Source organism: Canis lupus, chromosome 10 (assembly GCF_011100685.1).
Source record: "Canis lupus familiaris isolate Mischka breed German Shepherd chromosome 10, alternate assembly UU_Cfam_GSD_1.0, whole genome shotgun sequence".
NCBI classification, from domain to species: domain Eukaryota; kingdom Metazoa; phylum Chordata; class Mammalia; order Carnivora; family Canidae; genus Canis; species Canis lupus.
Genome location: NC_049231.1, coordinates 46,857,081 through 46,870,936, shown reverse-complemented (window position 1 = coordinate 46,870,936; position 13,856 = coordinate 46,857,081). Strand labels below are relative to the sequence as shown.

Here is a 13,856-nt window from a genome sequence, read left to right as displayed (position 1 = left end):
TCTATAACGTCGATGAACTTTAAAGACATTCTAAAGAAAAGAAGACAGTCACAAAAGACCACATATTGTATGGTTCACTTTATATGGAATGTCCAGAATAGGCAAACCCATAGAGATAGAAAGTAGATTAATGGTTTAAGGCTGTGAGTGGGGAATTTACAAGATGGGGCAGAGAGGGTTTTGGTAACTAAAGGGTACAGGATTTCTCTTTTTGGTGATGAAAATGTTCTAAAATTGACTGGTAGTGAGTGTACAAACCTATGAGTATACTAAAAACTCAACTATATACTTTAAATAGGAGAATTGTATCATGTGAATTGTATCTCAATTTTTAAAAAGCTGTTCCTTTAAAAAAAATAGAGCTTTGTTTAAACAATAATGTTAGTTAGGATACTGCTTTAAATGTTACAGCAGAAACACTTAAATATAGTGGCTTAAACTAGATCACAGCAGTCAAAGCAGATAGAGTGGCTTGACAATATTGGGCCCCCAGGCTCTTGTACCTTCTCATCCTGCCATTCTCAACATATCTTCCATCTTATGGCCCCAGATGGTGGCTCCAGCTTCCACCATCTTGTCCTTGTTCAGGTAGCAGGAGAAGAGAAACCCAGGAAGGAAAGGTCACATGTGTTTCCTAAGGCTTGACCTAAAAATAATACACGATTAATCAGAACCTAATCACATATTACTCTCAAGTGCAAGGGCGTTTGGGAAATGTAGTCTTTAGCTGGGTGCCCACACACCCAGCCAAAAATCTAAGGTTCTGTTCCTTAAGATAGAAGGAATCTGGGGTAGGGGACGAGGGGTGGAGTTGGGGGGGATATGCCTGGGTGGCTCAGTCAGTTAGGTATCTGCCTTTGGCTTGGGTCATGATCTCAGGGTCCCGGGATCAAGCCCTGTATGGGACTCCCTGCTCAGCAGAAAGCCTGCTTCTCCCTCTCCTCTCTGTTCATGCTCTCTCTCACTATCTCTGTCACTCTCTCTCTCTCCAATAAAATGAATAAATTTTAAAAAAAGAAAAAAAAGGAAGGAGCATCAGGTTATTGAAGACAATGGTATTATTTGCTGCCGTGGTCTTTTCCCAAAAGGCTTGTCTTTACTGAAGCTATCAAATACACCAATGTTCTGGTACCCTTTTTTTTGCGTCAGAAAGACTCCAGGAACTTGCTTACTAGTTTTAGTGACTCAGTATTACTGAAAGACAAGTCACATTTTCTTCCCTGGGCTTGTTTATTTCTCCCTAGTTGGGTTGGAAAAGCAACTACAAAAACCTTTCTTCCCTGTAGTAAGAGCTAATTTGCAGATCCTATGTGGTATAGGTGGCTCGTACCTAGTTCCATGTCAGCCCTTAATTGCGTCTGCTCAACTGTCATACACTCTGTGCTTTCAGACCAGGGACTCAGTGGCCCCCACACTGAAGCAGTGGGTTCAGTTGGTCGTCTCATCCTGTGGAGAACACCTTCCCACAGAGTCCAGGCTGGCTGCTGCGGAAGCCCTCACCAGCACCACACCGTTCTTGCTTACCAGCCCCCATCCCGTTCTTGGTAAGTGCTCTGGGCTAGGGGAAGCCCGTTGCACCAAATGAGTTAAAAGTGTGAATAGACACTCCAGAGTAGAAAAGAAGGGAAGATGAAACTGACCCATGTGCACCATACTTTTGCATCTTTCACACGTGTTCCCCCCACCCTCCTAACTCCTCATTTTTCACTAAGAGCCTCTTAACCAGCCTCTTTCTTTCAGCCTTGCCCCCAAAGCCATTCTCCTTATGCTTCCAAAAGCTTGTGTGGTCTTTCCAAAATACAGAACTGATCGTTTCACTCCACTTCTTAAAGCCGTTGAGTGGGTTCCCATTGCCTTCAAGATAAAATCTAAATACCCTTCCAAATCTAAATCTAGATTTTAGATTTAAAATCTAAATACCCTCCTCAGCCCTCCCTGCTCATCAGCCACATTCCCCAACACAGGCTCCATACATCATTGGCAGGGAACAGTCCTTGAGACAAACTGCTGCTTGAATGACTTCTGTTTGTCTTTCAAGACTCAGCCTAACTGTCATCTCTTCCAGGAAGCCTGATGCAGTGATCTTGGTGAGAAAGCAATGGTCAGGGTGAAGCCAGGGCATTGAGGAGGAAGAAAGGACAGGCTCAAGGAGTGTTTAGGAAGTAACTCAACAGGACTCCATAGAGGTTAATGTGAATGGAAGATTCAAAGAATAAGAATGAGCCACAGTCCCAGCATCCATGGAGCTGTCAGTGTAGTTGTGGAGAAAGGAAATAATTGTTTTTTTAGATGGTGAGATTCAGATTTTAAGCCAGCACAGTTCAGACCAGTGAAATGTCTCATCCCTGGATCTCCCTGGGAAACAAAGTTGTCTTTGATAATCCTTTTAATTCTTTCTTCTAAGTGACTTCCAGGCATTTTTCTTAGACCCAAAGGAGGACTGGAAGGGGCCTTCATTGATGGTGATTTTTTTTTAAGATTTTATTTATTTATTCATGAGAATACACAGAAAGGAGAGAGAGAGAGAGTCAGAGACATAGGCAGAGGGAGAAGCAGGCTCCACGCAGGGAGCCTGACATGGGACTTGATCCCAGGTCTCCAGGATCAGGCCCTGGGCTGAAGGCGGCGCTAAACCGCTGAGCCACCTGGGCTGCCCCATTGATGGTGATTTAATCATCAGACCCAGAGGAATAAGAAAAAAAAACTTCACCAAAAGTTTTGATGAAGCTTCTCCAATTAGTATATCATTTACAGCATTTTCTGGGTGACTCTGGATACTGTAATGCTAGCTCATATCAGGCAAAATGTATGTAGAATAATCTAGAATGCTGAGTGAAATATACTAGTTAAAAGCCATGGTTCATAATTAATTTCTGGAACCGGTTATAGCATTATAGGTAATGAGGAAGAAGGCCGGTGGTGGTGATGGCTATAAGAGCATGACAAATAGGTACAGAACTGAGAGACAACAGACATGAAAGTGCATGGGGACAAGTTAAGGACAGAGCAGTCATTTAAGGAAAAAGAAAATTTGAAATGGACTAAAGAAAGAAGACTGAAGATCTCAGTGGGGATAAATGACCAAGCTTTAAAGAAGCAAATATTAAGAAAGGAAAATATTAAACCCAAAAGAACCATTAGAATGGATAGATTCTGAAAGACTGCGTAAAATTTAAAGCCAGATTTAAAACAGAGAAGAGAGAACAAAACCCCAGAGAGAACGTTGCTGTTCTTGGTATGACTAACGCCCTGTAAACTCTGCTACCAGGTTCTCTGCAGGCAGATGAGAGAGAGGGTAGTCGGGTAGTCTAAGGAGACTTCGTAGGACAGGGTAGGTACCCCATCGAAAGGTTAGGGATGATGGAGTGATGGTTTCCTTTGGCTTACCCACTGTGACTCTGCCCAAGCCTGGGCCCACCCCCTGGACAGCACATACCCTTTCCATGAGGCACAGCCACACGTTTCCATCCCTGACCTCTCCTTGTCGTGTGTCCTTGGTGTTCCTTGCTATTGCTCAGGAACAAATACTATCTTTTCCTCTCCCATTGTCCATAGCAGCACCTGGCGCAGGGACCACACAGAGTTCCTGCCCAAGGAACTCTGGTGGTCAGATAGCAGGCCCCACACAGACTCGTCCCAGGCTATCATGGATGATTCCCTGCCCTTTTCAGTTCTTACCACCACCACCTCAAAGTATAATCTTTTTTTTTTTTAAGATTTTATTTATTTATTCATGAGAGACATAGAGAGAGAGGCAGAAACATGAGAAGAGGGAGAAGCAGGCTCCCCACAGGGAGCCCGATGTGGGACTCGATCCTGGGACTCCAGGATCACCCCCTGAGCTGAAGGCAGATGCTCAACCACTGAGCCACTCAGGGGTCCCCCCAAAGTATAATCTTGATTGAAACTTTGCTTTCAGAATTTATAAGCTCCAGCAGTCACTCAAAGCAACACTGGGCTAGTTTCCCCAAAGCATTCTTGATGCATAAAATTTCATTCCTGAGAATCATGAGTCATTGTGGACAGCTGGGGCCAGGGCCTTAGTCAGCCGTGCCGCACCTTCTGGGGGGCCTTGCCTTGGGCTGCTTGCCTCCAGAAGCCTTCCTCCTCAAAAAGACAGACATTTCCAAACTGCCCCCTTAGGGCCCTCTCTCTTCCGTGTTTATCCGACTGCCAAGTCTTCCTTTCTTGAAATATCCAGGAAGAAAAGAATGGCTGTTGCTCATTAAATACTGCTGTCTTCCACCATGGATTTAAAGCACTATTTGTACCTGCTTATAAATTGAACCATAGGTCATTTGAATCCCTTTTGGTCTTCTTAGGTTTGCAGGATACACTTGCTCTCTGGAGATGTGTCCTCACCCTCCTGCAGAGTGAGGAGCAAGCTGTCAGAGATGCAGCCACGGGAACGGTAGTGACCGCAATGTCACAAGAAAACACCTGCCGATCAACAGGTACCTCATTCTTACCCTTTTGCAGCAGCTTACTGCTCCCAGACAGAAGTTGGCACACTTTTTCCGTAAGTAGCCAGAGAGTGGATATTTTAGCCTTTGGTGGCCATTTGGTTTCTGTCTCAACTCTGCTGTTTTGATGGGAAAGCAGCCCTAAACAACAGATAAACGTGTGGGCATGACTGTGTTCCAGTAAAACTTTACTTACAGAAATAGGCTGCTGCCCAGATTTGCTGACCCCTGCTCTAAGACATCATAGAGAAAAATTGTCTTCAAAGACAGAAATCTAGTAGGCAGTGCTTTTTACTAGTTACATTGTCTTTTTTTTTTTTTTTTTTTTTGCCATCCTTTTTAAATAAGGCTAAGTCCTGATTATCTGTGTGGTTACATAACCTGGGAATCAAAGCTCCATCATTTTGTACTTCTATTAATTTTTGCCTGTGATAAAAACAGATGCATGTGAGACAAGTTAACTTGGAGTAGAAGCAAGGTCACACCTCTGGACAAGTGGCCAGCTGGGAGGGTGACTGCCCTGGTGGACTTGGATTCCCTTCACTAGGGTTGTCTCAAAAGATCTCTGGGTCAGCCATCCCAAGAAGCAAGAACACCATTTGGAGGCAAGAGATCACAGGCCTCTGTAAACAAAGAAGTTTACCTTGATAGCAGAATGGGAAAGGGAATAGCCATATAGGGTTTGTAACGAACTCTGGGCTCCTCATCCCAGTGGTTGGGGATCTTGGGGGCTTCCCTTGGAATATGAACTTCCTTGTACCAGAGTCTTCTGTTGTAGTGGCATATATGGGAGAAGCTGGTTTTTTAATAATCTCTTTGTGATGCTGCTCCAGAGCACATTTGATCAGGACCAGCTTTGCCTCTCAGTGGGAAGACACAGTTTGATCTGGTAGTAATGTGCAAGCTGCCCTCTCCTCACCCCTTTCTCACGCTGTCAGAGTTCCTGGGTATGTAATTCTGCCATTAGTGATTCATTCCTTTTTCCTACTGTGTGTTTCCCTTAGAAGGACACACAGAGCATCCAGCAAGTGCTCAGTAAATATTTGGTGGAATATAATACTCACCAGATCTCTCTAGGACCCTCTCCACCTAAAATGGGAACGGTTATTACATCCTGGAACTCATCAGTGGACTTACTCCTTCCTAATCTTGATAACTGTTCTCTGACTATTTTTACTTCTTTCAGAATTTCTCCCAAGTTCATCTAGAGTAAAAGTGTATTACCACAGTCTTCCTCCTATTAGTTTGAATTTTTCCTCAAGAAATACAAACCAATAATTATATATTGAGTGCCTTTCACACGTAAAAATCCATGTGTAAAGCCTCTGCAGGAAGAATAAATGTAAAAGACTACCTATTTTTGTATTCCTCGCCTTGGCCCATAAAAAGAGGTATGAAAAAGACAAGAATTCTATAATAATTAAATGTGGTATGCTACCTTGGACCAGGTCCTGTGCTAGAGGGATGAAAAGCCGTACAGGAAATTTCTAGAAGAACTGACAATATTGAAATATTGTCTGTAGATTAAAATCAATGTTAAATTTCCTGTATTTGATAACTGTACTGTGGTTTTGTAAGAAAATATTTTGTTCTTAGGAAATCTACAACAGCAATATTAAGGCATAAAAGAGGCACGACACCTGCTACATACTCTCAGATGGTTCAGGGAAAAAAATTGTGTGTGCATGTAAATAGTGAGCACAGATATGGGGTTACTATACTTGCATCTTTTCTGTATATTTGAAATTACTTAGGAATAAAATGTTTTTTAAAATATCCAGTTCCACAACTTGAAAACACCAACACAGCATATACTGCTAGACCATCTGACTGGTTTACCTACAATACAGCCCCTGTGGTGACTCCTTTCCCCTAAGTTATATGAAAGCATCCTACCCACCCACTCCCTCCGTTTTGTTTTGTTTTTTGTTTTTTGTTTTTTGTTTTACTCATTTTGAGTGAATTTTTGAATCCAAAAAAATCAGACCCAAGCCAGATTCCTCAAAGGTCTCAGCAACATAATATCACTGTGTGGGGACACTCGCTCACCACTTTCTCATGTGTTCCTTGTTCAGCCTGGCAGCAGTACTTAGACAGAACCTCTGTAATACAGCTTGGTTTTCTCAAGCAAAAAAAAATATATCTTTCTGTTTGGAACTGACAAGTAGCTGAAGGCTGAGGATCACCCCTGATTTTTCGCTTTAGTCAGAAGTTCAGCCAGCTAATTCAGGAGAACAATATTGTCTTGTTTTGACATTTCTTAAGGATATCAAGTGGCTGATGGTAACTTTTCTTATTCCTTCAGCATGCAGGGATCTTGTAGACTACACTACTAATGGTTTGCTCTGTGGTGTCCAAAGTTAATCATCACTATTGAGTCTTGAATGGCTTGAAAACACATGTCCTTAGTTTTGTCCCCAAGTCAATGGTTTAATGAATGTCACAGTATAATATTATTAAATCATGGCAATATTTAATGTTTTCTTTGAGAAGATTAAATATTGTAAATAATAACAATAATAATTCTCACTTTACCTCCTAAGAATAAAGTAAAACACAAGGACTCCCTGCCTCTGAGACCCCATCCTATAAATGAGGGCTAGACGTGGTCCGAGAGCTTTGCACGTACACTATCGAGTAGTGAGTGTGCTGGGTGCACAGGGATATGCAAGGTGCATCTTGACTGTGTGGTCTAGGGAGGTCCCTGAGAGTGGGGCTGGCCCAAAAGACAGGGTAAATGGGACCCAGAGGGGAGCTTTACAATGCAGAAGAAGATAGAGCCAGAACTTGGGAGAGTCGGGGAGAGCTTGGGAGCCGACTAGGGGGCCACATGGCCAGAACACAGGCAGAGGCCAGGGGAGTGGGGTGGAAGAGAAAGCACGCTCTCTTAGGATGATTCTGAACGCCAAGTTAAGGGTCTCCTTCTATAGGTGATAGGAGGCTGGAGAGGGCTCTAAAGTGGGGAGCAGTGTTGCCAGTGGCATGTCTGAGGAGCTTTTTCTAGCAGCCATGTGCCAGGGGACCTGGGCTGGGGTCCGGGAGGGAGGCCAGCTGGGAGCAGGTAGCAAAGATCCTCCTGAGCCGCTGTCGGTGGAGATGGGAGGGGAGAGCATGGCAGGTCGACTGCTGGTGCTGGCAGGAGTGGGTGAGAAGGGAAAGCAGAGAGGGCTCTGGGGCCTCAAACCTGTGAGGTGACCCTGGAGAAACACCCGGATGCGCCTCTGGCACTGACAGAGCAGTTGAGCAGTCACCTCCCAGGAAGTGAAACTACCAGGAATTGGGAAGGGGACGGAGACTACAAGACTCTGTGATCTGGGACAGAGTATTCCTCAGGCCGTGGGGAGATGGGTGATGGAAACTGAGAGGGCAAGAGGGGGCCTTTACCTGCTGCAGGAACAGCTCGGCCCTGCCCTGTCCGGCACACCTCGCAGTTATCCTGGGAGCCCCAGTGCGGGTTCTGGAAGGCACAGGAGAGGCAAGTGCTAAACCAGTCATTCAGACCGCATCCCTAGCTTGTCACTTTGCCCACGGCTGGCTTCAGGTGTAGATTTGTGGCATCTGTTGGTTAATGATCCTGGGAGGCCTGGTGAAAATAACCCCATGCTTCATCCCGCATGGTCACCTGGAAAGTGAAACGCACAGCCGGTCAACAACTCTCTGAGTGCCCCCGGGGAGCCCAGCTTTGCAAGCATGACCTAAGGAAGCCCCAGCAGCACCACCCTCTCTAGCTCCCTACTCCTAGATCAGCCACCGAGTGCTCTGAGAGGGACGGTGGAAATGGCGTTTCTGGACTCAGGAAGAAGGGATTGAAACTTGCAGGTAGGACAAGAAAGGGTATGGGCAGGGCTCCAGGTGAGGCTCCATCTTCTCCTTACCCTGCTTGGACCCCTACTTCCAGCCTTGGAATGCTCTGGAAAGAGCTGCAGTTTCCAGAGCAGGAGACACTGAAGGCCATCAGCTCTGCGGCTCCTGCCTCCCTGGGCTCCCCGCTCTTGCCAGAGCAGCTCACTCATGCTGGTCCCGTTCACATCAGGATTTCATGTTGGATTCCACTTGAACAGAGCTTCCGTTGGGTGTGAGGAGCAGAGGGACCAACCTGGACAGTATTTACACTTAACTCACTAAATTTGTGTGATTCTCAAGTTAGGCAGAGTTCTGGGTGAGAGCAACAGGGAGAAATTTGAAGGGCTTCCAGACCCCATACCCATTTCAGTATTTAGGTTCAAAAAGAATGACTTCTGGGTAGCAATTTCTCACGTAAAAAGTATAAAGGACTTTTAAGAAAGAGAGATGGACAGGCGCGCGCACACACACACACAGGAAAAGAGAAGCAAGCCTACCTGCACAAGCACAGCTGGTTGTTCTTTTCCTTGGAGGCCTGGCTCCGAGTAATTCCAATCCCTCTCTCTCACCAGGCCTCTTCCCCACAAAAAATCATGTAAAACTTCTGCTCATCCTTTGTAGTGACACCTTAAATCCCACCTCCACCACCCTAGCTTCCCAGGATCTCCACTTCTCTGAACCCCTGCTGTCTTTGCCTCACCCCACATCGCCCTTCATTGTCTACTTTCTTAGTATTTTCCTTTTCATGTGCTTTATGTAGCTTTGTCTTCTCAACCAGCCCCCGAGCTAGATATTCTCCTGTTACATACACTGTGGGTGCTCAATTTGTGTTGATGGACTGCCTTTTGACCACAGTAGGCTGCCTAACAGTCAGGAACTGCCTGGTCAGTCTTGAGATCCTGAGGACATTAGTGCCCTCTGAACCGAGAGAGTGCTCCAGAACAGGCAGCCTGACCCTCTGTGCGAGAATCCGCTCCAGGGGCAACTGGAGCAGCAGTGCTAAGTGACCCACTGCCCAGGTCTTGCACGCTAAGAGCTGGCCGCCCTGTAGCGCTCAGCTCTTCCTCACCCTTACCTCTCAGGTCTGGGCCTCAGGCTGCGGGGCCAGGGAGCAGCAGGAGAGACACAACAGGAGTCTCTGTGCTTGGCATGGGGAGCCCTGGAGATTCCAGAGTAACAGCATAGCTTAGCAGGGAGGTGAAAGAGCAGACCAGGAACAGAAGGTAAAAAAGTGAGAGTCAGAGGTGAGAAGATGGGGCCGTAGGCCGGTGGCTTTGTGGGAAGAATTGCAAGTCATCTAGCCTAGGGCATGGTGAAGAACAAAAGACCCAACATCTGCCCAGTTTCCCCCAAACTGTATTCCTCCCCCCGTACCCATGCCCCTACCTCCTCGCACACATGCACACGTGCACGGTTGCTACCCACACAGAGCCCGAGAGACAGCACAACAGCACCAACATATCTCACAGGCTCCAACCCTTGAGCAAGCAGGGAGGGAGGCCGGGTCACGTTGACATTACACAGCAGCCCCACGGCAACGCCCGGTCAGCAAAGCCCCGGAGCTGTGGGGCTTCGGCTGAGTCACAGGCAGCTCCACCCCCAGAACTTCTAGGACTACACACCAAGGCCTCCAGCCCACCCAGCCACACGCCCAGGAGAGGGGTGGGGGCGTGGAGGCCTGTGCTATTTTCAATTCCCAGGTGGTCCTGGAAGAAGAGCCCTCAGAGTCTGGCCTCCCTCCTCCCTCTGCCTCCCTATAGGTTCTTCCCTGACCTGCTCACATGTGCTGTCCCCACAGTGTCTCCTCCGTGCTGTGGTGCCAGAGCCTGGCCCCAAACGCAGATTTAGAGGGCTTTCAAGCCCCTTGAGGGTAACCTGAGGTGTATATACCAAGTACATTTTCCTGGAGAAAATGATCCAGATAAGATAACCACCGCACTAGAATGAGCCTTCACACCTTCCAGGCCTGACCTGCCTCCATCATTTCTTTTTGCCTGTTCTTAAACTCCGAATTGTTTTCTCAGTTCCTCCATCACACCTACCTAGATACAGCTTTTTCTCTTAGTATTTAAGTACGAAGCCGAAAGTGGTGACATCAAGCATATTCGTTTAAGAAATAGTTACAAATTGCCTGTCCTCCAGGCTTCCCTTCTTTCTCAGAATAAAAGCCACCTCCTAAAGTAACATAAAGCCATACCTGACCTCACCCCTGCCCTTCTCCACCCTCATCTGCTACACTCTCTCCCTCTCTTTCTTTCTGCTCCAGCCACCCAGCCTCAGGTCCTTTGCACTAGCCACTCCCTCTGCTTGGAATGGTCTTCCCTGGTCCCACACAGCTAACCTCCTTCCTGTCATTTCAATCTCTGCTTCAGTGTCATCTCCACCGAGAGCCTGCCTTGACAAGCCAGTTTAGAGTACCCACCCAGTCGTCTGCTGGTTTAACTCTCTGCTTAGTCCTTTCACTGTCTTATTTTACTATTTATTTACTTTGTTCTTTGTCTCCCCCTACCAGAATAAAAGTTCCAAGAGGGCAAGATTTTTGTCTCTTCTGCTTGCTGCTATATTCCCAGAACCTGGCACATAATAGATGCTGGGGGGGGGGGGGGGGGGGGATCACTATTGAACAATCAGTTGAATAAAGGAATGGAGGAATGCGCCCATCACAGTAATTAAACACAGTAAAAAGATCAGTGATTTTAGAAGCAACCGAAGGCGAGGGAGGCAGGGCTCTTTGAATTCTCTTTGTTGTGAAATGGCCTGGAGGTGGCGGATCCTTGTTACTGCAGACCCAGTTGGCTACCTTAGGCCCCACGTCTTCCCAGAGACAGTAACTCAACAAGGAACTGATTGAGCACCTGCTAAGGCAAGACCACAGTGGTAAAGCCTGGACTAACTGTCCCCTCCCTCGCCTTTTCATTTCTGTCTCCCGCTAGATGGAATTTCTTGAGCAAGAATTCCATCCGTAGTAGCCCACTGGGCTGGGACGTGGCCAGCCAGGGGAAAATTCCAGTTGATCCTCAGGCCCCGGCCAGGAGACCGGGCCTGCGCCAAATGGATCCACCTGGAAGACCTAGAGCTGGTGGCGGCAGCCCTGAGGATGGAGGCCCCTTCATCCTGGGGCCTCTTGCAGTAGTCTCCTCCCCATTCTGAGTAGGCCAGCGGCAGGGGTGGGGAGATGGAGAACATCACCCAGCAGGCACTCTGGCTTCTTTCAATTCTCACAGCCACTCAGAGATATGTTACTTTGCCTCCATTTTAAATACGAATCAGCTAAAGGTCAGAGTTGAAGCAGTGGACCCCAGGCCCTGCGGAGAGAAGTAGTGAGCAGCGATAGAGCTCAGGTTCCATAGGGACAAAGGCCTTGCACATTCACTATTTCCTCTGACACAGGAAGGGGACTCTGAACCCAGCCCTCTAGGTTTGGAGCCAAGGAGTTAACTGAAGAGGGATGCTGAAGGGCTTCTAAATTCACTGTTGGGTTTGAAAGGAAGGCACTAAAATCAACCCAGGCAAATGGCTTGGGGATCCTGGAGCTCAGATAGAGCTTATCCCGGGGAAGGCAGTAGGAGTTGGGGCAGCACGGGTGGATGGCTGCAGTGGGAGGTGGCGGGAGGTCCACCATCAAGGTTGATTTGTTCCCATTTCCCAATCCCCTTCCTAAAGGATGGGGATCACAGGACCTGAAGGGTTTAGATGTAGAAACCAAAGGCCAGGGAAGATAAATGATTGTCCCAGTGTTACATAAGTAGTGGGGGAAAAGGTCTAAATTGACACAGACCCTCCCCCACCCTCCCGAGACAGAGCAGCTCTTCTCTACTGCTCCCCTGGCCTCAACTTACAGAAGTGACAGAAATGTAGGGGCGCCCCTGAGAATACTCTGGACTCTTGGGATGGGGCCAAGGGGTGAAGTCGGAGCTGTGGGGTAGGGGCAGAGGAGAGCAAACACTGCCTTGGAGAGAGGGCCTGGAGGAACTCCAGCATCACAGGGCTGGGAAGAACAGAGTGAAACCAGGCATCTCCCAGCAATAAAACCACACCCTGTGGTGAGCCCTGACACTCCACAGCCTTGCTCTCTCTGGGGCCCTGCTCTTAGGGCCTCTGGGTGCTCATCCATAGTGCCAATAGTGTTCCAGGGGAGGAAACACAACAAGCTGGGAATTGTGATTCTAACTCCCAGGAGGACCTGTGGCACCAAGGAACTGATTGAGCACCTGCTAAGGCAAGGCCACAGTGGTAAAGCCTGGACTAGCTGTCCCCTCCCTCGCCTTTTCATTTCTGTCTCACACTAGATGGAATTTCTTAAGCAAGAATTCGACAGAGGGTGAAGGGAAGCAGCTGTTGGAGGAGGGAGCCTGTCAGGAGTATGTTCTCTCTTCTCCCGGTGCAGCCCCACTTACCTCTCACCAGACCACCTTCCCCCATCACCGTGTCCCTGAAAGCCTGGCCGTGACGTTCACCTGCGTCTTGGCAAGTGCGTCACTGGCAGCTGCCCCCGATGTGCAAAGACAGATGCTAACTAATGATACTGCCTTAAATCTGGGAGTGGGTTGCCATTGCCACTGAGTACCCTGACTGGGCCTGGTTGCTGGGGCAATGAGATTGTTTCCAGGGCCTCCCGGTTACTAAGCCCTAGAGAGACAACAACAGGCTCCTCTCGAGGAAATGAGGGTCAGTTTTGCATTATTTTGCCTCCACTCTTGCTGCTCCCGAAAGCCAAGCTTCCTGGGCCCAAGGTGACTGATCCCTGAGGGTGATGATCAGCCCACAGTTCTCTGGCACTGACGTGTTTGGTCAGGACAAGCCCAGTGCCCGGTGATCTTCATTCTCCTGCCCCAGCCTCACAGAGAATCTCTGTGCTTTCCTCTTCCGACCTCAGGAGCCTCTACTTTCCTCAGCTAGGCCACACCAGGACTCAGGATTCCTCTTCTGACTATTGTGAACCATCTCCCTTCTGGAACCTAAGCCAATCTCAGGAGTTAGGATCACCTCTTTGTCGGGATGACCAGATGGGTCCCCATCTTCATTCATCCCTGGACTGGCCAGCCGCATTCACCTCCCACCCCAGCTCCTTGGAGAATGCCTTCCCTGAGCAATCCCTCCACACCTTTCATCTACACATAGCCATGCACATGACCCCTTTTCCCACCCAAGTCCACTCACCTGCAGACTGGCCAGAGGATGACCTTCTTCCTCCGGTCTCCAAAACAAATGAGTTCAAGTCTGCACTGTGATAACATAACTGCCCAAAAAAGTATATGTGGGCCCTGTAGTAGCCTCTCATGCTTCAGCATCCTGCTGTTATCCCAAGAGCTGTGAAAAGTAACATTGGAGCCTGGAAAGCCCTCATGCTGCCCATGAAACCTCCCAAGTTCTGTTCTCAAGTGTCTGAGCTTGATCACCCAGGCTTCCTTGATCTCAACAGCCCTCCTTTGTTGTTTTTGTTTGTTTAAGATTTTATTTATTTATTCATGAGACAGAGAGATACAGAGACAGGCAGAGGGAGAAGCAGGTTCCAACGCAGGGAGCCCAATGTGGGACTCGATCCCAGGA

The 13,856-nt window shown here is 47.8% G+C and overlaps 1 protein-coding gene and 1 long non-coding RNA gene across 4 annotated transcripts in view; one reads left to right on the top strand and one right to left on the bottom strand.

Annotated features, from left to right (window-relative positions):
* The window catches only part of LOC106559410, a 62,793-nt gene that overhangs the window by 1,554 nt on the left and 47,383 nt on the right, over positions 1-13,856 (bottom strand). The window contains exons 1-3 of one of the 3 annotated variants that reach the window (XR_005365812.1): positions 9,693-10,868; positions 7,848-8,085; positions 504-646 (exon numbers count right to left, since the gene is read on the bottom strand). This is a non-coding gene — a long non-coding RNA (uncharacterized LOC106559410). Of the gene's footprint in view, positions 1-503; positions 647-7,847; positions 8,086-8,338; positions 9,664-9,692; positions 10,869-13,856 lie in introns of those variants that run through there. The other 2 variants (XR_005365811.1, XR_005365810.1) reach the window with 2 other exon arrangements.
* THADA (THADA armadillo repeat containing) overlaps positions 1-13,856 on the top strand; it is a 327,437-nt gene that overhangs the window by 271,405 nt on the left and 42,176 nt on the right. The window contains 2 exon segments of the mRNA NM_001109959.1: positions 1,391-1,544; positions 4,323-4,454. Of these exon segments, the coding sequence (NP_001103429.1) occupies positions 1,391-1,544; positions 4,323-4,454 (286 nt within the window).